General features: G+C 46.2%; 1 protein-coding gene across 4 annotated transcripts in view; it reads left to right on the top strand.

Moving 5' to 3' along the window:
• ERICH1 (glutamate rich 1) overlaps positions 1-23,684 on the top strand; it is a 59,401-nt gene that overhangs the window by 18,654 nt on the left and 17,063 nt on the right. For all 4 annotated transcript variants that reach the window (XM_082375336.1, XM_082375335.1, XM_082375337.1 and 1 more), the window contains 2 exons: positions 3,839-3,973; positions 20,895-21,362. In XM_082375336.1, coding sequence (XP_082231462.1) covers positions 3,839-3,973; positions 20,895-21,362 — 603 coding nt within the window. The remainder of the gene's footprint in view (positions 1-3,838; positions 3,974-20,894; positions 21,363-23,684) is intronic.

Here is a 23,684-nt window from a genome sequence, read left to right as displayed (position 1 = left end):
AATTTTGATTAAGTCCATTATATCTATTTCTTCTTCTGTTGCCTGTGTTTTGGTGTCATGTTTAAAAAACTGTTGCCAAATCCAAGGTCACAAATTTTACATGTAAGTTTTCTTCTATGAGTTTTATAGTTTTAGCTCTTACATTTAAGTAATTTATCCATTTTGAGTTAATGTTTGTATATGGTGTGAGGTAGGGGTCCAGATTCATTCCTTTATCTGTGGATATCCAGTCATCCCAGCACCACTTGTTGGAGAGACTGTCCTTTCCCCACTTGGCACCCTTGTCAAAAATCAACTGGCCATAGATGTTTGGGTTTATTTCTGGGCTCTCAGTTATATTCCATTGGTCTCTATGTCTGTCATTATGCCAGTACCACACTGTTTCAATTACTGTAGCTTTGTAGTAAGTTTTGAAATCAGAGTAAGAGTCTTCCAACTTCGTTGTTTTTCAAGATTGTTTTAGCTATTCGGGGTCCCTCACAATTCCATATGAACTTTAGGATCAGCTTGTCCATTTCTGGAAGAAAAAAATAAGGGAAGTTGGAATTTTGATACAAATTGCATTGAATTTGCACAACACTCTGGGGATTAGTGCCATTTTAACAATATTAAGTTGTTCAATCCATGAATTTAGTCTAGCTTTCCATTTAAGTCATTTTTAATTTCTTTTAACAATGCTTTGTAGTTTTCAGTATAAATTTTATACTTAAAAAAAAGTTTATTCCAAAATATTTTATTCTTTTTGATACTATTGTAAATGGAATTGTTTTCTTTTTGGATTATTAATTGCTAGTGTATGGAAATACTAATAAATCCTTTGACCTTGCACTAGGCAATGGTTTCTTAAATATGGAAATACAGATTTTTGTATGTTGATCTTGTATCGTACAACTTTGCCAAACTTAATAGCTCTAACAGTTTTTTTGTGTATGTGGATTTTTCAGGGTTTTCTATATACAAGAACTTATCTGTGAGAAGAGATATTTTACTTCTTCCTGTTCAGTCTGGGTGCCTTTTACTTCCTTTCTTTCTTGACTAATTATCTTGTCTAGTACTTTCAGTATAATGTTGAAGTGGCAAGAATGTGAATTGTAATCATTCCTAATCTTAGAGGGAAGCAACCAGGCTTTCTCAATGGAGTATGATGTCAGCCGTGTGTTTTTCATGCTTTCTCTATTGAGTGTAGTGTCAGCTGTGGGTTTTTCATGCATGCTCTTTGTCATTTGAAGTTCCCTCTAGCCCTAGTTTCTTGAGTGTTTTTTAATCCTGAATGAGCAACATATTTTTCTGAAGCAATATGTCCTGGGAATTTTGAAGAAAAAATTCATTTGCAGCTGGAAAAAGAGAACTCTTGGCTAAAGGCAAAACAATGAAATCACAATCAAATAGACAAATAAAAGTTGTGTGCAGGTCATATGAAACATTCTGTAAAGGTCATCTGAGAATTCGTTTGAAGGGTTGATGCTTGTGGAGGACACAGTTTGGTGAGAAGTAGAGCTGCAGGTGTGCCCAAGTCTTTTCAGTGTTGGAAGAAGCAGCCAAATGAGGAAAGGGGCCTTTGTCAGTCAGTCCTTGGATGACGTTGAGAAAATGTTCTTTGTACAGTTAGGACACAGCATGGTGATTCTGATAATTATTTGTTCACTTTACAGAAGTGCGTCTGTTTGTTTGTTTCAAAAGGGCATTGATAGTTCCATTTGTTCTTAAAGATGAGGGCATTATCTGTAAACAGCCACAACAATTCGTGTGTATGCATTTTGGTGAATTTCTGTCACTCAAGAGCCCATGTTGGACCCTTATTTTTTGTTATTGCTTTATATCTGTATATATTTTAAAGAGCCAGGTAATCCCAGAAGAATTATAAAAAGCAGCATTGTACCCCGAGCTCCATGACACAAACACACCGATTGTAAAGGCTGCAGCCGTCCCAAGGGTGGCTCAGTGGCGGTGCCCTGGCGGAGGGCGTGCATGTCTGCTTGTGGGCAGGGGGCCGTGTGGACAGGCACAGTGCAGGGGGAGTCAGAGGTTAGGCATGAAATCAGGCTCGAGTGGGTGTCCGGCAAATCAGACCCAGAGCCAGAAAGGGTGAGAATTATGAACCTCGGATCTCAGCCAGCCGACCAACGAGAGGAGAGCTGATTAAGTCACCTCTTCTGAAGCCTTGCGGCCACCCCGGTGTTCCTAGGGAGACGGTGGCCTCTGTCAGCAGTGAAGGGGGTCCTGACATGCCTCGTCCAGATCCCCAAGCCTCACCCTGCGGGCCCGATGTGTGGGCGAGGGGATGCTGTGGCCCTGCTGAGCCCCGAGCCGTGAGCAGTGAAACACAACATCTGACCGCCGTCCAGCGACGAGCCATCTTCTACCAGAAGAGACGAGGGAAACCCAGGCCGGGAAGCTGCGCTCTGCGCCTGGCCACCCTGACGCTCAGACAGCAGATCGCCTTCCTCAGCCCGCAGGCTTGGCCTCCGATGAGCGCGTGCTCGGCATGGGAGCGTCGGGAAGCGCTCTGCCCTCAGGTGCATCCTTGCCCTTCATCACAGGAGTCATATCCTGCCTCAGGTCCACGGCGCCACCTGTATTCATCCTGATACTTAAGTGAGCAGCAGTGTTTCCAAGTTCTGTGAGCTGATTCAAAGCTCCCAAAAGTATTCTGTGAAAAATGATCAAATGTCGATGTTACCCGACGGGATGGTCTGCCTGGAAGCACGTCCCTGCTCTGCCCTTGATCTTAGTGGTAACAACACAGTCGTTAATCAACTGGGTGGGTCAGATTAACATAAGAACTGCATTCTTGCCCCTTAGCTTCACAGAAGTGAAGTATATTGATGGCAGAAGAATTTGAAAGTGTTCCAAAGCTTTTACAATTTAAATGTCTCGAAACCACACGTTCTGTTATATGTGCATTAGTGATTTTGCTCAGTTCTTGTCGTTTTTAAAGTAAAATATTCATTTTTCTGAGAAAGACTAATTGGGACATCCACTTGTGTTGGATAAAGGTTACTTTGCCATATCTTGAATGAGAGCATGAAGATTAAAGCGTCGATCCTACCCAGCGTTGAGAGCGTGGGGAGCAGCACCGGAAGCTGCCTCTGGACGGTGCAGACCAGCAGGTCCATTTCCAGGAATTTGTTTGGAGGAACCACGTGGTCAGTTGTGCAAAGTTATGTACAACCAGGATGGTCATAGCAGCTGCTTGTAATAGTGAAAATTTAGAATCAACCTCCATATGCAAAATTTAGGACAGTGGTTAAATTATAGTTAAATTTGCCAGTAACATGGAATATCATGTAGCCTTTAGGAGTATGTAAGTTTAAATATATCTTAATATTTTATCATATTCACTTTTGAATGATATTATACATATAATATATATGTGTATAATGATAAAATATGTGTAGCGTGATCCCATTAAGATGTGTGTGTGTCTGTGTGTGGGTGTGTACAGACACACACAGTGCATACATGTTGTTAGCATATAGAGAGAAAAAGGTCCAGAAGGTTACGCACCAAAATGTTGAAATTCGTGTTGTGGTCGTGAGGGGTGTGTTACGTGGAGTCTTTTTATTTTCTGCTTCTTATTCATGAATTAGTTATGTTTTTATACCGTATTATAAAACCCCAGAAGTTTACATAATAAGTAACTTAATGTGAATTTAAATAATCATAGCTCACCCCTTGTTCCTGGCTGGGTGTATAGCTTAGTGACTCTGCTGGCAAAATGCTTGGCTGATTGACATCAGTATTTACGGCTCTGGCTACCCATCTTCAGTGAACGTGGTTGGAGAAGCTGCTTGGCAAGTAGACGTCTGATGGCATCTGTCCCTGCCTCTTCCTGCAGGTGGTGACACTCAGGTCCAGCCTGCACGACGGCTCTACACCGTGGGCCTGCCTCCTGAGGGTTGGGTCCCCCCTCCGCCAGAGGCCCCCAGCTGCTCGAGTCCCGAGAGCTCCTCCAGCGGTGAGGACGCAGGAGGTAAGACTGCTGACAGCCTTCGGGGTCTTCCAGGGTTGTGACTCCATCTGAACTTTAATGGGAGTGAGCGTCTCACTGCCGTGTGGTCTGCAGTCATCAGAGATGCCTGTAAGATCCACAGCAGGAAAAGCTCAGGCTGGAAGGAGACTTAAGGCTGGAATGTGATCGCAGCCCCATTTGTTAGCAAGTTAGGAGAAGTCTGGCGTTAATACATCCAAATGTGAAAGTGCTTTTCTTGTTAAGTAGGACTTTTTTTCTTGATTTTCCAATTTTTTCAAAATTTCTGAGATTGTATATCAACTTTGTAATGATGGAAATAACTTATGTTGCATCTCTTGTGGAAAGTTGAATGATGATATTTGCTTTTGCTGTTGGATGTTTTGTGAGTGAAGGAAGATCAGGGGTCAGGTGCTCTGGTGGCGGTGCAGAGGCTGCACGTTACATTCTTACCTTAAAAAGTCAAATGGTAGTTTTTTCCCCTTTTAATTCATCATTTCGGAACTTCCTTAAGAGGAATCGGGAATTTTCAGGTAAAAATTTTCCCCAGTTGATTTTTAACAAGTAAAAACTAAGAAACTCTGTACCATAAACCTTAACTTTGAATAGCAAGAAAATATGGTTTTCTAGTAGATTGATCTTTCTGACTTCCTAATTAAAGCATCAGAAACCACAAAACCAAAAATGGGATAGCTAAGCAGTAATATAGTCATCTATTCAAGCCCTGTTGAAAATCTTTGGAATATAATTATTGGATAAATAGATTATTTCATTCAAAAATTAAGCTATGTTCTTATAAAGATAAATTACTTTGGTGACATACTCCGTTGTGTACTTAGTATATTCAATAAAAATTGTGGACTCATTCCGGGGCTGTTGCCCACAGTGAGCTCTGCTGCCCATGCCTCCCGGGTGGGTCTTTGGGCAGGATCCCAGCCGAGAACCTTCTGGGTGCCCTTGACTGAATGCATTGCCGAGCTAGAGGGACGTCCTTCCAGGAGATGGGAAGGCGTCTCAGCAGCTGGACACACGTCCCTGTGGTAGTCACTCTTCCTGGCCCTCAAGTCCCAGTGCCACCGCCTCCAGGAAGGCATGGGGGTGGCCTGGTGCCGCTCTGCTCTAGCAGGTGAGCAGTGGTCAGGGCGAAGCAGAGAGACGGGGAGTCAGTGCCTAGGACACATCCCTCTAATTACCATGCATATCCCCGGCGACTTTCATTGTACCTTTGGCTCCAGCAGGTCCCAGGTTACGTTTCTGCAGTTGCTTCTTGGCAGGCCATCCTGTTCACGTCCCTCTTTCTGTCCTCTGGTTCCCGGGAGCACACGGGTTCCAAGGACCTTCTCCCAGAGGCTGTGGTCAAGGAAGGTGTGGTGGGCCGCCGTCTCCCTCAAAGGAGAGAGTGGACTGGGAAGGGAGGTTGGGGTCTCCTTGCACGGTGTCAGCTCCATCCCTAAGGTCACAGGGTGACGTGTCCACCTCGCCCTGCCGTTCTGACTCAAGCTTCTGCCCTGACCTCACATCTGAACCCCAGTGCTGCCCCCGCCCCACGTGTGTCTGTCCCACAGCAGGTGGGCCTGGGCTCCTCGATGACCTCCCGGTGGCCACATGCTCTCCTCCGCGGGGGACAGGTCTCAGCTTTAAGAAGTGGTCCTTTCTCTCAAGAGGCCCTGTGAGCTCAGTTCCCTAAGTCAACATCACTGAAAACGTTAACCCAGGTTTTCAGAAGAGCTTTGAATAACTCCTTCATGCACTTCTGGCTGGGAAGTTGATATCTTTCTATCATGAACACTTGTAACTCATCTCCAGTGTTTCAGCTCACTTTTCTTACTATTTCTCTAATATTTTTCCCCTTTGTGAACCCATTTGACAAGGTGGGCCGCTTCAGGGGTCTGAAGTGATGAAGTGGAAGGAAGTGTTGATGACACTGTTCAGAATGAGAGATCTGGACTTCCCTGGTGGCGCGGTGGTTAAGAATCCGCCTGCCAATGCAGGGGACACGGGTTCGAGCCCTGGTCTGGGAAGATCCCACATGCCGCGGGGCAACTAAGCCCGGGCGCCACAACTAGTGAGCCTGCACTCTAGAACCCACGAGCCACAACTACTGAGCTCATGCACCACAACTACTGAAGCCCGCGTGCATAGAGCCCATGCTCCGCAACAAGAGAAGCCACTGCAATGAGAAGCCGCACACCGCAACTAGAGAAAGCCCCTGCACAGCAACAAAGACCCAATGCAGAAGTCAATCGTAATCAATCAATCTGCCAAAAAGTTTTTAAAAAAATAAAATGAGAGACCCTTCAGAGAGGCCTGAGAGGCCACCGCGCTCAGCCGGGAGGCATGTGTCGGGGGTCGTTAGGGCTCGACAGGGGGCTGGGACAGGAAGAGGGACTCCTGAGCCGGGACTGGCGGGGCGTGAGGTGTGCAGACCCACAAGGGTGAGAGTGGGGGCTCCGCAGTCTTACTGGTAGCACTGTAAGCACAGAGGGCGTGAGGATTGGAGTCGGAAAAGAAGAAAAAGTCCACAGGTGACTGTGTCCACTGTTGATGTCCATTTGAATGCCCAGCACCAATAAGCCATTTCAGTAGCGACTCCTCAAGAAGTTGGGAAGGAAGAGGTTTCCCGGTCGGCTGCCCCGTCTGCGGCCGCTGAGTCCTGCCTCCCCTCCCTCGGCCCATGTGGGGCGGCAAGTCTGGTGACACCCAAGGCTGACCCCTCCTCACCTCAGGGCCTGGTCCGGTCGCTCCGCCCAGTACCGCTCTCAGTGGGTGTCGTGCCTGGGCAGGGAGACTGGGGCTGAGGGTGCGCGGGACCCTTCCAGGTGGTCTCGGTTCTCACCCCCTGTAGGTGACGGTGACAAGAGCTGGGTCCTGGCTGAAGGAGGGCGCCGGCTGCCTGGCTGCCCACCTCCCCTCTGCCCTGGCTCCCATGACAGGGCTGAGAGCAGGAGTGACTTTTTTTTTTTTTTTTTGGATAAATTTGAATTCATAATATTTTTTAAATTTATTTTTGGCCACGTTGGGTCTTCGTTGCTGCACACAGGCTTTCTCTAGCTGCGGCGAACGGGGGCTGCTCTTCTTTGTGGTGCGCGGGCTCTACGCGCGCGGGCTTCAGTAGTTGTGGCGCATGGGCTTCGTTGCTCCGTGGCATGTGGGATCTTCCCGGGCCAGGGCTCGAACCCACGTCCCCTGCATCGGCAGGCAGATTCTTAACCACTGCACCACCAGGGAAGCCCAGGAGTAACATTTTTAAAGGCTGTGAAAGTCCTTTGTGAACTCTGCAGCTGTGCAAATCTAAACTGTCGTTCTAAGCATTGTCTCACGTGCTCCAGTTACAAAGAAATTCGCATTTCATATGAGGCATCTCTTCTGATTTTGATGTTGGCAGCTTCCACCTGGGTCTGCAGGGCGCCTTCCCAGGCACACCGGGGTCTTCACACCTGCCGCCTGCCCATGGCGCTGCTTGGTCTGTCCGGGACCCTGTGCAGGACTGACGGTCCTGCGGACGCTCCTCTGTGTGAGCTCCTGGTGACGGCACCACGTGGGGACTGGAGTCGTCAACGACTCACAGGTTGACAAACTTGTCTTCTTCATACGTAACACTGGACTGAGAATCCACATTGAGAACTGGGTGCAATTCTGCGTTTCCCTGTTAAGGCTTTGGTTTTCTTTTGATGTGAAACTGTTTTATTCCAGTAACTGATGTGTTTTAACTGTAACTGAAATTACTCTTTCCGTTTCTCTTGTGAATGTCTGGTCTTCTCCAGCAAGTCCCCTCTTTAACCTCTGTGGACCTTCAGTGCTTTCCTGTCCCTCCCGGTAGGAATGGTCTGTACTTAGCCAGCCTCCTGGTCTATCGATTTTGTAACAAAATTTGTCCTTCACATTTGCATCTCTATGGCTCATTTACCATTTTCACGGGCTTCCTTCTGCCCCTTCACCTTTAATAGCTGAACCAAGAATTCAGCCTTTCAACAGAGAGCAATAAGCCACCCACGTCCCTTTAGAAACAGAATTGTGACTATGGTCTCATCATTTCAGCGTTGGCTCTGCCAGTGAGCTGTCAGCAGCGCTGCCCCGTGTCTTGCATGCGCATTGTTGAGAACATAGGTGATCTTGGTGAGTGACAGGTCAGGTGCACTTACCTGGTTTGAAACTTGCTTTTCACAGCCACCACTTTCTACACCATCATCTTCTCCTCTTTTCCTTAATTAAGTATTCTTGCTAGCTGTTCTTCTCTGCCTCCCCTTTCCAGCTTTCAGTGTCTCATCTCTTATCAGCAGGCACTTGTCCTTGGAGCCGGACCCTGTGCAGCCAAAGGCGCGTCCCTCCTCTGCGGGCATTTGCATCCTGCCATCATAGCAGCTTTGCAGAGGTCCTTTTTTCATAATGAAAAGGCCGCTGGCCGCTGCCAGCAGGTGAAGTTCTGGAACCTCTACACAGAAACTTTACATTTACACATTTTATACAGAAATAAGAACCTCAGTTTTTTTTATAAACTAAAAAACAGGCCAGCCTCTAGGAAAGAGGGCCTCTTCTTCTCTGTTACTCCAATCTTTTTTTTTTTAAAGAAAAATATTTTGTTTTTCTTGACCACAGAAACACTTACTATAGAAAAGTCAAGCATTACAGAAAACGCACAGGAAGTAAAACATCACCTAAGGCCACCAGGCTGAGACCCTAAGTAAACATCTTTTGAAACCTCTCCCCTGCGCATGTTGTATATGCATGCGCAGATTTTATAAAAGTTGTACCATATTATATGTACTGCATTATAAACCACTTTCCACACTTAATGTATTATGGAGGTTTTTTCCCATTTCAGTGCATATAGATATATTTATATCATTTTTTGAAAGTAGCTGAAATCTATTCTATGAAAGCAACTTGTTTATAACTAGGCTCCCCTCCCCTGCATTGAAAGACATCTAGAACTTCCCCTGGTGCTCGATAAGCACTTTGCACGTGAACATCATTGTACATACATGGTACATACATGCGATAGTCTGATTACCTCCTGAATATAAACTCTTGGAAGTGGAAATATTAAGCGTAAGAGTACATGTGTTTCTAAATTTGGACATAATAACAAACTGTCTTTCAGAAAGCTGTTCCAATTTTCATTCCTGAAGGCAGTTTAAGGAAATTCCCTTTCTTCCATTGCCTGGACATTTTCAGTCTTTTAAATTTTAGCTAATTGTTTGGACAACATATATCTTACATTTTCTTGTGAGAAAACTGTGCGTTAGGGAAATTCTTTCTAAGCCTAAGAGCCAAAATGACAGGTTTGACTGTGAAGAAATTTAAACTTTCTTTATGGCAAAGGGCACTATAAACAAGGTTCAGAAGCAAAGGACAGAATAGGAGATGATATTTGCACATTCCACAATAGATGAAAGTTTCCTTACCATATAACAAGATATTACAAATCAATAAGAAAAGAAAAGATCACCCCAGTAGAATGAGCAGAAAGATGGCAACACCCAGAGGGACAAATAATACTCACAAGCACCCTTGTATGGCTCCTGTTTTTATATTTTTATATGAAATGTTTGACGCATCTGAGATATATTTTGTTAGAACAAAGTGTAGATCCATCTTTTTGAAAATAGATTTTCCTTTTTAACTCCCGCACTTTTTCTTCAGTTACCTGTGACTTTTCCCTGATGGCTTAGAAGCCATGCATATGACGGACCCCGTTCCACATCCACGGCTCTCTTCTTGGCTCCTGCTCACCCGCCTTCCCCGACCTGCCTTCCTCAGCGGCTGCCCTGCTGGCTCATGGGCTGGATGGGGCTTCCTCATGCCTCTTTGCAGGCGGTTGGGTAGATGCAGCGTCCATCCCTGTCAGCAGGACGGCTGGGGATCCCTGCCCTCATCTGCACCCTCCCTGGGGCCACATGGGCATCGCAGAGCCGCGCAGAGCTGAAGGGCCATTCCAGGAGTCATGGGGCGCCCGCGGAGTGGGGACTGCACCTGGGTCGGAGAAACCCGACCCATCTGGTTTCTTTTTTCTTTTTCCAGAAGAGCTTCTTAGTCGTGAATGAGTGATTCCCACGTTTGTAAATCGATCCTTTATTAATGTCTTATATAACTATTTACATTTCTTTGTGACCTTTTCCAGTATTGATCTCTGGATTTTATGATGGCACCACTGTTTGTTTGTGTGTTTTTTTGGCTATCATAACATACTTTATGAACTTTTTGCAGACAGCCAAGTTTGATGAGGGCTGAGACTCTGTAATTATGTCATCTCCACGTTTCAGGAGCCACCTCCACAAAGTTCCCCGACCTGCATGTGCGGGGTTCCCCTGGTAAATGTCACCACCAGGAGGGCTCCCACGCCCTAGAAAGTGAACACCTGGGCAGAGTCTGGAATGCACGGCTTTCTTCTCCTTCTGCTGCCACAGCCCCGCGCCACCTGTGAGGACGCCCAGCCTCCTCCACACTCTCCCCTTTGCTCCTTCAGCTGCCACTCCGAGAGGGCACAGTTAGGCCAGAATCACTCATTGAAGTCACTTCCTCCCGTCCCCATCCCCATCCCAGGGCCTCCAGGGCTGTGGGCTCGAGACTCAGCACCATCTCGGGGTGCTCTGACCCAGGCGCCACCCTGGACCTGAGAACACTGGCTGGCTCCACAGTCCAGGGGTGCACTGCGGGCTGGTCCCGCTGCACTGTCAGAGTTGTGTGTCAGCTCTTCCCAATGTCCTTGTTCTCCGTGTGAGAACACGGGGGAAGTCTGGTCAGACGCCTGGTCGCTTCCCTCGCTGCCGGCCGGTCGTCTGCTTTCCTCTTCCCTGCAACAAAGTACACTCAACACCTGAAGCATTTAATAATCGCACACGCCCGGAACTACTTCCTCTCTTTGTGCCTTTTCCAGAATTTATGTCTGTATTGAAGATACCTGCCTTTTTATAACTGAGTATAACATATCTATGATGTTATACGTTACTTTAGTTGTTGTAACAGTTATGTTCATTGCTTGCTGGGTGCCAGCAATCTGGCATCTGCTTTTGGATCTGTGGTTTCAGTGACTGAGAGGTGCCCCTGTCCCTCCGGGTGTCTTTCTTACACACTCCCCACGGCTTGCTGTCTGGGCTGTTTCCCTGTTTTTCCTTGCTGGGATCTGTTTTGGATCTTCCTCTGCAGATGTCTTCCTTTTCCAGATTTCCTACGAAATCTGACTTGCCTTTGGTTTTAATTCCTTCGCTAAGGTCTGTGGCGCAATTCCCCGGCGTGTCACCGTCACCGCGGTGTCTCACTCTCAGGGTCCTCGTGGCCTCGCCTCTTCAGTGACTTTCTCGCTTACAGCTCCCCCCTCCAATGCTGTTTATAACGGGAAGTGAGACCCCCCATCTGGCTCTCATCAGAGGGTGCAGCGGGGCACTGGCGGGGGGGGAGTAAGTTTGGGACCCTGAGCCCCTCTGCCTGGCGCCTCTGCCTCTGTCAGGGCTCATTCAGGCTCCTCCCGTCGCTCTGATCTCCTCCTGTGACCTCTGCCCCTGCCTGCTGAAGTAGCCCAGGGGTTCCCGTCTGCTCCTGCCATTCATATTCTTGCGAGTCGGTCCTGCTGGGGCCCAGCTCTGTGCTGGTCGGTGCGGGGGCTCCCGTTCGCTGACCTCACACATGTCCTCTGTGTCCGTCTGAGACCTGCCACACTTGCTGTCACCCCCTTTGCTGATCTGCTCCCCCCTCCAGCCCGCCGGGCGGGATCGGGTCGGGTAAGGCTCCGGCTTCCTTCTAGCCTCTGCCCGCTGCTCAGTCCCTCCAGCGTGGGGACCTCTCCTCTGCCCAGATCCTTCCCTCCGCACGTCCTCTCTTGGCCTCCCTGACCCCACCCCCCACCACGACACAGAAGTGCCGCCTCCCTTTGCCTTCCGTCCAGTATCTGGTTATTTCTGTAACTGTCTTGCTCTTGCATCCTCACCTCCAGCCCCTGGGGGACGGAGCTCCGACTTGCCAGGTGGCAGAGTGAGCGTGAAGGGCCCTGGGTTTGCAGCCCCACTGTTGACTGTGGGTGCCGTCTTCCTCACTTCCCTGAGCCTCAGTTTCCTTGACCACCTGATGGGGTAATAATCCTGCACTAGCACGCCACACGCTTGCTGTGCCAATTAGATTGGGTTTGTGCAAAGCTTGTGCAAACGTGAGCACTGCCAGCTCTTAATTCCCTGAGGCACCGGCGCCTGCTGGTGTTAAGTCTTCAGTCAATATTTGATGAACCAAGTTGCGTAATTATTTATAAAAGCAGCCTGCAAAGAAGGACCAGTCCTCTCTCCTCGTATAATCACTCGTATAATCACAAGTGGTTGACTGTATTGACATGGTTTTTGTGTTCAGATCAAGCTGCAAAGTCATTAAAATCAAGTCATTTTGATGGAACGCTATTATGATTAGTATTCTAATAGCAAGCTCTGGTTGAAATAGTTATTAACTTCATGGCTTTTGGAAGCATGAGCTAAATGCACAGTTCTAATGTGGCTTCGTTGTGAGTCAACCATCCTTTCAATGAGTTTTGACGGCTTTAGGCCGCAGTTCTAAGGCAGATCCATCTTCAGATCTCACTGGCTCTGTCTGGGCTGAAGAAACGCTGATGCGTGATTTCTCTGAGCTTCCCAGGTGCAGAGCACAGCAGGCACTCTAGCTCATTTGACTAATAAGGTGCAGTTTTCACCAGAGGCCACCGGAGTCAAGGTAGAGTCCTAGGCAGGCTCTCAGCAGAGAGTCTCTGACCAGGGCCACGTTCCATACACATCATACTCTCTCAAGGGGCAGCAAAGCCAGACTCAGAGTTAGCAGGCTTTCATTCTTGTCCCGGTGATTTATTGAAATGAGACTTAAGACATGCAATTGTGTGAAAGCCTTTCCTTTCTCACAGGTTACTTGGGGGCATCTGAGGGACAGTAGAGGTGGTGTCATTCTGAACCACTCTTTTCTCTCGGTGAGTCGAGAACCCTCACTTAGACCAGCTACCTCTGCCAGGCACTGTCAACAAGGTGCCATAAAAGGCTAGACACAGAAAAGAGTTCATGCATTCTTAGAGCACCTAAAAAGGCCTAGATTGTTTCTAGAAGACTAGAACTATTTTGTATGCTCATGTTTTTGTTTCTTTGGCATCTTATTGGCACACACACCTGATACCCTGGATTCCTCTCAGTCACAGTGGAGTGAGCTAGCATAGCTTTAGATGTATGATTGACCAAGGACTATGTGGGTCAGAATATTGATTTTGAAATAATTTACCAGTGGAGTGTGCACAGCTCTTTAACCTGCCTTTATAAAAAAAGAAAACCCACATTTGTTTGGATTGCCATTTATTTTCTTAAAGTATTTACTTAATTTCCAAACCATTGTTGGCACATATTCATAAGAAACTTGGATTAGAGAAATATTTAGATCTTGGTAAACCCGTACACCACCTTAGCTTATTGTAAGCAAATGCATTACAATAATAGAACAGATTATGAATACTTCTTTGGATATTGATTAATATTTCTTCAACTAATAAAATTTATTGATTAATATGTCCTCAACTAATAGACATTCCAAAGAGATACTGAGAAAAGAAGGTGGGAAATTATTTAAGTTGAAGATGTCCACTCTTGGCACTTTATTCAGCGTAGTATTGGAAGTCCTAGCCAGAGCAATTAGGCAAGAAAAAGAAATAAAGGCCTCTAAATCAGGAAGGAAGAAGTAAAACTGACTCTATTTGCAGATGACATGGTTTTATATATAAAAAAACCCTAAAGACTCCACCAAAAAAAAAAAAAAACTGTTAGAATGAACAAATGAATTCAGTCAAGTTGCAGGGTACAAAATCAGTTTACGAAGATCAGTTTCATTTCTTTACACTAACAATGAACTATCAGAAATTAGGAAAACAGCCCAATTTACAATTGCATCAAAAAGAATAAAATTCCTAGGTAGGAATAAATTTAATGGAGATGAAAGGTCTATACATGAAAACTATAAGACATTGATGAAGGAAATTGACAACGACAAATGTAAGTAAATGGAAAGATATTTCATGCTCGTGGATTAGAAGAATTAATATTGTTAAAATGTCCGTACTACCCAAAGCAATCTACAGATTCAGTGCAATCCCTATCAAAATTCAGAGGGAATTTCTCACAGAAATGGAACAAATAATCTTAAAATTTGTATGGAACCACAAAAGACCCTGAATAGCCAAAGCAATCTTGAGAAAGAAGAACAAAGCTAGAGGTAACATGCTTTCTGACCTCAAACTATATTACAAAGCTGCAGTAATCAAAACAGTGTGATATTGGCATAAAAACACACACATAGATCAATGGAACAGAATAGAGAGCCCAGAAATAAACCCACACATATATGGTCAATTAATTTACAACAAAGGAGCCAAGACTGTGCAATGGGGAAAGGACAATCTCTTCAATAAATGGTGTTGGGAAAACTGGACAGCCACATGCAAAAGAATGAAACTAGACCCCTGTCTCACACCTTACACAAAAACTAACTCAAAGTAAATTTAAGACCTGAATGTAAGAGCTGAAACCATGAAACTCCTAGAAGAAAACATAAGTGGTAAGCTCCTTGACATCAGTCTTGGCAATGACTTTTAGGATTTGACACCATCTATATCCTAAAATAATGAGGTAGCATAAGAATCTTGTGAATTCTGAATGTAAATTCCATTGCATTTTCACAGCCAGTCAGATTCTTAATCTCAAGGTAATCAGAGCCAAACAGGAAAGTACTTTCAACAAAAGCATCCGGTGTGAAGTACCAATTGGTCATGGTAGAGCCAGGGTGATGGATCTCCTGTGTGTCCAGAGGCTGACCTTGTGAAGGTGACCTTACACCCTGCTCCCTGCTTTGTCCTGGGCCGTAGAAGCCATTGGCTGCGTGTGAGACTTGGATTAACTCATTGACAGCCCAAGGAACTCCCTGTTAGTAAAAAGTCAGGAGACCCAGGCTTCCTAAGTTCACCGTAATCTATCTGACTGGGAGAGAGAAAGCCTGACTGTGAGAGTCCTTTCTGTTTGTATGGATACCAAGGAGTAACTCTGATCATCAGCAGATTTAAACAGACCACGTGTAGCCATACTTCAGTCTCCAAAAGATAGTTGGTTCATATTTATGGAAACGATAAATAAGCAGCTTTTGCTCTTGACTTTCAGAGCACATGGGTTCTGTCCCCTGATTGCACCGTCTCTTTCTGCACCGTGGCTGGATCTGAGATAATGAGCTATTTGTTAGAACCTTGTGCGTCAGACATTGAAGGAACAACCGTGACGATAACACAACCCTTACTGCTGTAGAGCTTAGAGGTTAGGGAGTGGAATAAAGTCAATAACAGACTTTGTCATTCAGTACTAAGTGTTATTAGCGATAGAGACCAAGCGCCGTAGGAACACAGCGGATGGAGAAGCTAACCTTGGGAAGTCTTATAAAGCACTTGAGATTTGAACTGGTAAGAAAAGGTTGGCTCATAAACAAGAGGAACGATTTAATTTTAGACAGAGAATAAAGAATCATGAAAAGGTCTGGTATGTTTGGGGTGGAAAATATTATAAAGGGTCAAATTTATCATTTTTCCATATCTTTATAAATTATGTTACATTACTCGGAGTTCTGCATGTAACCCAGCCAAACAGCTACGTTCTATTCTTTTTAAAAGCAACTGACAAAGGATTAATCTCCAAAATATACAAGCAGCTTATGCAGCTCAATATCAAAAAACAAACAACCCAATCCAAAAATGGGCAGAAGACCTAAATAGGCATTTCTCCAAAGAAGATATACAGATTGCCGACAAACACATGAAAAGATGCTCAACATCACTAATCATTAGAGAAATGCAAATCAAAACTACAATGAGGTATCACCTCACACCGGTCAGAATAGCCATCATCAAAAAATCTACAAACAATAAATGCTGGAGAGGGTGTGGAGAAAAGGGAAGCCTCTTGCACTGTTGGTGGGAATGTAAATTGATACAGCCACTATGGAGAACAGTATGGAGGTTCCTTAAAAAACTAAAAATAGAACTACCATACGACCCAGCAATCCCACTCCTGGGCACATACCCAGAGAAAACCATAATTCAAAAAGAGTCATGTACCACAATGTTCATTGCAGCTCTGTTTACAATAGCCAGGACATGGAAGCAATCTAAGTGTCCATCGACAGATGAATGGATAAAGAAGATGTGGCACATATATACAATGGATTATTACTCAGCCATAAAAAGAAACGAAATTGAGTTATTTGTAGTGAGGTGGATGGACCTAGAGTCTGTCATACAGAGTGAAGCAAGTCAGAAAGAGAAAAATAAATACCATATGCTAACACATATATGTGGAATCTAAAAAAAAAATGGTTCTGATGAACCTAGGGGAAGGACAGGAATAAAGGCTCAGATGTAGAGAATGGACTTGAGGACACAGGGAGGGGGAAGTGTAAGCTGGGAAGAAGTGACAGAGTGGCACTGACATATATATATACTACCAAATGTAAAATAGATAGCTTGTGGGAAGCAGCCACATAGCACAGGGAGATCAGCTCAGTGCTTTGTGACCACCTAGAGGGGTGGGATAGGGAGGGTGGGAGGGAGACGCAAGAGGGAGGAGATATGGGGATATATGTATACGTATAGCTGATTCACTTTGTTATACAACAGAAACTAACACAACATTGTAAAGCAATTATACTCCCATAAAGATGTTAAAAAAAGAAATTATGTTCAATTATGTGTAGCCATTGCCCAGTGGTCTATAGGTTATGCTGGAAATGTTAAAAGAAGAAAATAAACAGATCTTTGTATCGATTGTAATGCCTACATATCATATCTAGGTATTAACATGCAGTACTGTTTTTCAAAAGAAATGTTGAACCATGTCTGTGTGAGTTAACTGGATATTCTCCACACTAAGTCGCATCAAGATGTTGTACTTAGGAAACAGACACGAAGACATCTCCTTTGGGGAAAAGGCCTCTAAGCACCGGCTGCCGAGGCAGATGTGAGCCCATGTCGGCTGCCACGCGATTAGGGTGGTAAAGTCCTCCTGCAGTGACTGCTGTCCCTCATCTGTGAGAAAACGAGAGACTCAAGCAACAAATACGTAGCGTCGAAAGGGCATTGAGTGATGAGTATTTCTTCAGGTCAAGTAATTAGTCCTGTCCGTTACCATGAACAAGACGCGGAAAGAGCAGGGTGGCCGTGTGACCTCTGGCCCCGGGAGCCGGGTATCCCCAGCCATTGCCTCCTGCCCGCTGCTCCTGCACGAGCCCGTGGTGAGCGTCCTGGATGGTACCGTGCTGTCCAGAAGCAGAAGGACTCCCCCACCTCTGGGGCCGTGAGCCCTGGGAGTGACGCAGGGGCATGAGCTGAGGTGGAGACTCGGGTGCCACGTCTGCTGACCCCAGGGCAGCATGGGCGCCCCTGCCTCGGCCTCTGCGGAGCCCTCGTTACGGGGAGACCCAGGGACAGTGAGGCTCCCTGCTGCTCTGGGGCTGCGGTTCCAGTTCCCAGTGGGGTCCCTGCGGTTGGTGCTCTCTGCCAGGGTCGGCGCTCGCCGGCGTTACCTTGCGACCCTGGTTGCCGTGCGGGTGAGCGTCCTCCTTGCCGCACTCATGTCCTGCTTCTGCGTCTGCAGGCTCCCAGGCAGCCTGTCTGTAGGGCCTGGGGACCTTCTGGACTCACAGTGGTGCCAGCTGTAGCTGGCGTCCCCACGAGGTCTGACACTTTCCCTCCTCTTGTTGCACCGCCAGGGCCTCCGGCAGGGAAGCAGCAGGGTGAGGGCTTCACGTGCAGTGTCCCTGCGGGATTTTCTCACCCTCTATCGCATTTCGCATTTCCCTTCTATTTCTAGTTTGCTACACGTTTTCATGATCTGTTGGTGTTAATATTGATTGAGTACTTTATATCACTACAATCAGACGGTTAACATTTTGTTTAGAAGTTTTGTATTGATGATTACGAGAGGGGTTGGCCTGCAACTTTCCCGTCTTTCAGTGTCCTCAGCAGGTTTTGAAATGAGCACTGTGTTGTCCTCGCAGAGCGTGTGGCCACTGTCACTGTCTCTGTTCTCCAGAAATGTTTTGTATGTTGGGCGTTTGTTTCTTCCTTCAATGTTCCTTAGAAGTCAGGTGAATCTGCCTAGGCCTGAAGTTCTTCTGTGGGATTATTTTTAACTAAAGATTCCATTTTTTAATAGATATAGGACTATTAAGATTTTCCGTTTCTTCATGTGTCCAGTTTGGTATGTTGTACTTTTCTCAGAATTCTCCATTTCATACAAACTATGTAATTTATTTGCATAGAGTTGTTCACAGAGCCATCTTATGGGTCCTTTCGCGCCTACAGGGTGTATGTTAACACACGCCTTCACCCCACGCTGGCGTTTATGTGTCCTCTGCTCATCCCGTCCAGTCTTGCACTGTTCGTCTGTTTTCTTTCTTCACAGTGTCAGTGCTGGTTGCTCTCTCTCTGTTGGGTTTTCTTTTCTCTTCCTTTATTTTGTGCTCCTCTGATTGTTATTTCTTTCCTTCTGCTTTCCTCAGGTATAAGTTGCTGTTGTTTTTCCAGCTTCTTTCTTATATCATTGATTTTTAGCCTTTTTTCTTTCCTGACATATTTAAGATTATAAATTCACCTTTAAGTAGAATTTAGTGACATCCCATGTTTTGAGTTGTCATAATTTCATCAAGTTTAAAATAATAATTTTTCCTTATTATGAAAGCAGTATCTACTCAAAGTCCTACAGTTGGAAATCAGAAAAGTACAATGAAAAAAAACAACCTACAGTCACAGCACCCAGAAACCACAGTTAACCCCACAGGTCTGGCATCTGGACCTTCAGTATCTCAGTGTGTATTAAGTTTTCCTCTTAAGAAGTACGCGCACACACTTATATGAAAAAGTATGATACTCGTATGTTTTACACCCTTTTTTGCCACCTCCCCCTTCTCAAATTCCTGTTTTACAGTCTTTTAGAGTAGCAGGCTGAGAGCATAATCATCCTCACAGGGCAGCGTTCACGCTGTGCTCTCACCACCTGCAGAGAGAAATGAACCGGAGGATGACGTCAGTAATTGGCTCGGCTGGAAGGGCCTGGAGAATGGAGATATCGGAGAATAAATGAGAGCAGCTCTCCGGATGCCACTCTTGGTGGACAGAAAGGATGCCCCCAGATGACTGCACGCTGGTCCCCAGATGGCTTTACTGTGACGTGATAAAGCATCCTATGGATGACTTTTTTCCAAATCAATAAAGGCAAGAATAGACCCCAATGAGGAGAAATGTAATTTTTTCTTTTTTTAACTGAATCTCGAAAATTTTTTAAATTCCATAAGCAGTGGTCATTTTTCAAACATTAATATTTGACAAGACCAGCTCAAGGGCCAGCTATTCAGAGATACTCATGAATCAGGTGTCTGTCAGCGAAACTAAGCAGGTCTCTAAAATCAGTTAATATCAACTTTCAAATGAAATAGGAAAATGCTGTGTTCAGTCATCCACTGGTGATTGAGAAGAGAGAGAAAATGTACCAAGTATGGGACTGTATGACAGTGTCACATCATGATTTTATGAGGAGTAATTTGGGCTTCATGCCAAGTTGCAGGCAGCACCAGGTCTCCTGGTTGTCACGTGTATCAAGAGAAAACTGAGGACTCTCATTCCAGAGTCAGGGGAGGACTCTCCCTGTATCCAGAGGCAGTGTCTGGTTTGGTGATGACACGAAGCTGCAGGGGAGGGGGCCTTCCGTGTCACACAGGCCGGGGTGGGGGGGGGCGGGTGGACGCTTGTTTAAATGCGCAGGTGGGAGTTTGGCTGCATTAACAGACTCAGAGCCCAGAACAAGAGAAGAAACCACCTCCACAGATTGGAGAGTGTGACCAGCGGGTTCTGAGTCTCAGGCCCCTCGTCACAGGAGCCGCAGCGCAAGGACCACACGGCATCTTCTGTCTGACGTCAGCGGCAGATCAAAGCCTCAGAGTGTGAATTACAGGGAGAGGGATCTTCATTCCACGTCGTGACGCACAGTGTCTCAGAAGTCTCACGCATGGTGTTTGATTTCCCACCATAACCTGTGATGGGCCTAGGGAGAACCTGTGAGAAGTGAGGGTTGTTGAGAAGAAGCGTCTGAGCGTTGATGGCAGCACCGCCGTGCTTGGTTGGCTGGGACGGAGCAGGTGGGCGCGTGTGGGCAGCAGCGGGTGTGCTGGGCATGCACCGGGCGTGTGCTGAGCATGTGCCGGGCACACACTGCCACGAGGGTGCGGGGATGCGGTGGACGGGGCAGGATTGGCGTGGGGGTCGTTCCTCTCAGGCTCCACGTCCACTGCAGGCCTTCCCACCACACGTCCACCCCAGACCTTGTCTGTTGCGTGGCAGTGACTGCCACATCTCGACCATGTCACTTACCTGCCGAGAGCCCAGGCTTCATCTTCATTCATATGGGACCCATTGCTGATTCAGATGGGCAGGTCGTCACTGTTTGCTTCTCATCCTCACACACAAGTAACTCTTTAGAAGGTGCTAAAGTACATTTTAAAAAGCATAAGAATTCATGTTTCTCTCCCCAAGACCATAGGCATGAAATTTTACTCTCGATAAAACTGCAACAACTCTTAGATCCTTAAAATCATACCGTATGTCATGATTGTAACAATGTTGAATAAATACACATACACACACACAGACGCGTACACATACATACACCTTTTTTGGAAGAACAAGTAGGTTATTATTTACTTCATGGTAAATCCCAGCATCCTTAACAGTGTACTTTGTTGGTATAAAGTTAAGAATCACTGAAGTAAATATTTTAAATTCCTTTTCTGCTAAAATTATAAGATCCTAATGGAAAATTTATTTAGCCTAGTAAGTTGTTATGGTTCCATTTTACAGAAAATTGTTATATTTGAATTTCTGTTTTTATAGATCAGGATCTTCATGCTCAACCAAAGAGAAGAAGAATTAGAAAGCATAATTCAAAGAAAAAATTTAAAAATCCCAATAACGTTCCTGTAGAACAAGCAGAATTAGAGAAACAGCAGAGTATTTTGCAAGAAAAATTGCAGCCACGGCACACAGATGGCCCCACAATAAGCAAAAATAAAAAAAGGAAACTGAAAAAGAAACAGCAAATTAAGAGGAAGAAAGCAGCTGGCTTACTAACAGGAGTCTCTGGCGTCAACTTCATGTACCAGCCTGAGGAGACCAGCAGTGAGCAGGACGACGTGAGAGTGAGTGATGGAGAGGACGTCGCAGACAGGGAGGGAGGGGTCCCAGAGGCCGAGGAGGAAGGAGCCACAGACGCCGGGGAGGAAGACGTTAAAAGTACCAATGAAAAGGCAGATGGTATCCTGAACTTTTTGAAGTCAACACAAGAAATTTATTTTTATGATGGTATGTTTTTTCCTGTTGTTCTTTTGAATAATGGCATCTACTTATTTGGAAAAATAAGCAAATGTAAAATATTTAAATGTTTAAAATACAAAACATTTAAAGTATTCAGTATTCAAAATAAGTCGTTAGTTTTGAGGCAAAACTCCAAATATTTAAATTCATCCCACCAAAGATCTGGGCTGGCCCCCTGCTCTAGGCTCACCAGGGGAAACAGCCAGCCCATTAGAGGTGTGGGTCCAAACGAGGTTGGTCTCATCATCCTCATTTCTCTAAAATCCAATTTCAGAATATGTTGCTATTCTCAGCTATATGTCTAAAGAAAAGATAAATCCAGGTTGGAGGTTTTGATGGACTCTTGCTCATTTTCATCAGCTAGTAGAGAAGTGAAGGAAGCACAGCTCTCTCTCTTTCGGACACACGTTGATTTGCTCCCCAGTGTGTGGCTTTGTGATTTGAGATTTTTCAGTAAGCGTATTTGACCACTATTTGTACTGATACAGGAGCGGAAGTCTATCCTGGGATTTATTCTGACAGGTGATAATCCCTCACCTTTGTGTGGAGCATAACAGACAGCAGCCCTGAGGGTCAGGAAGAAGCGGGTGCTGGCTCGGTGCCAAGAACAGAGGTGCTGGCATAACTGCCCCCGTTCTGATCCGTCCCTGGGAGATTCAGGGAATGTGGTGGGCTTAGGGCATCGAACCTCCAGCATGACCAAGATGGAAAAATACTGCCTATATGACAACTGGAGGGGTAAGGAATGGACTTAAACAGTGATGCAAAAACACCATGATTAACGGGTCCATTTTAACCAAGATTGACCCTTTTCACTTTCGCTTGTTTGTCCACACTTTGTGTTAAGTTGAAAACATCCTTAACGAATATCCACATGAGACTAATAGGAGGACGTTGCGGATACACTGCAGAACAGAAGTAGGCTTCAGAGAGATCTCAGTAGATTATCCATTCTCTGCGTGAGGGAGTAGCCTGTGGCAGACAGCCCTCCTGCCAAGGAAGACTGAAGTTTAAAGTGTACTTGGAGTTTAAGAGCTGCTGAGGAAAAGCCCTTGTGACAAATCCCAGAGGAGGTGAACCACAGGCCGGGTGAGCCAGAATGCTGCTGCCCTCCTTCCCTCAAGGTGTCTGCCAGTTTGGACAGGGGCTTGAGCGAGGGTCCAGGGAAAGGGGCAGTGCAGCCCTGGAGAGCAGGCAAACCAGCAGAGCCCCCGTGGTCTCACAGGTCTGGGGAGGAAAGTGGAGGGCCCAGGGTCGGCCAGCTCTGTAAGAAAGGAGGGTCAGAGACCAGAGCAAAGCTCTGCTGGTCCCCCCTCAAAACCTTGGCCAAGCCCTGAACTGTGGGATGGGAGGAGGGCAACCCGGCAGATGTCTTCCTCATGGCAGGACGGCCTTTGTGGCGTCCTGAGGGACCGAGCAGGCAGGGCTCACCGGACCCTCCGGCGCAGCACGCAGGCCACGCGCTCAGGGGCAGGTGGACAGCTGCCGGCCAGACGTGCAGACACCCTGTGGTCAGTTCAGCCGCCTGCCCCTTCTCTGCCTGCCGAGCAGAGGCGGGGGGGGACCCTCTCTGGAGGAAAATGCCGTTAGCCGAGACCCTGTGATTTTCGTGTTCATTCAAAGGAGTGCGTCAGGCACAGCAAGAGACAGGACCATACGACCAAAACCATGAGGAAAAGAGCAGTAGAAAGAGGCCACGGGGTGGAGACGCTGATGTTACCAGACAAGGGATTTAAAAAGCTATGATCTAGATGTCCAAGAAGTAGGGAGAAGATGCAGAAAAAAGGTGAAAAGCGGAGACTTTCACCAGATAATGTGAATCTGTTAGGATAATCAAACGGAAGTTCTAGACCTGAGAAATATAATAAATGAAATTAAGAACTCAAAGACGAGTTCAGACAGCAGATTAGATTCAGCATAAAAGAGAATTAGTAACTGCAAGGCAGGCTGAAGGAAGTATCCAGAGTGAAGGAGGGAGAGGAAAGGATGGAAAACACAGAAGGAGCATAACGGCCACATGGGTCGGAAGGAGCCTCACCCGTGGGACTGGGGCCCGAGGGACGTGTCAGAGGCGGCAGCTGGGAGTTTTTCAAAGTTGGCAAAGACCATGAAGTCACAGATTCTAGACGTCCTGTGAACACCAACCGGGATTAGTGCAGAAATGGCCTCAGCACGATGTAGGCCTGCCGCCAGCCGGCAGCGGGCACGGCGCTGTGCTCATGGGGCAGCCTCCTTGGCTTCCTTGAAGCATCCCAGATGCCCAGCAGCTTCATGCTCTGTTTGTAGATGCCTGACACCTTCGGAGGGCTT

Source organism: Balaenoptera borealis (genome assembly GCF_965194805.1).
Source record: "Balaenoptera borealis genome assembly, chromosome: 21".
Taxonomy (NCBI): Eukaryota; Metazoa; Chordata; class Mammalia; order Artiodactyla; family Balaenopteridae; genus Balaenoptera; species Balaenoptera borealis.
Note: the sequence above shows the minus strand (reverse complement) of the source record. Positions and strands in the feature narration are given on the sequence as shown.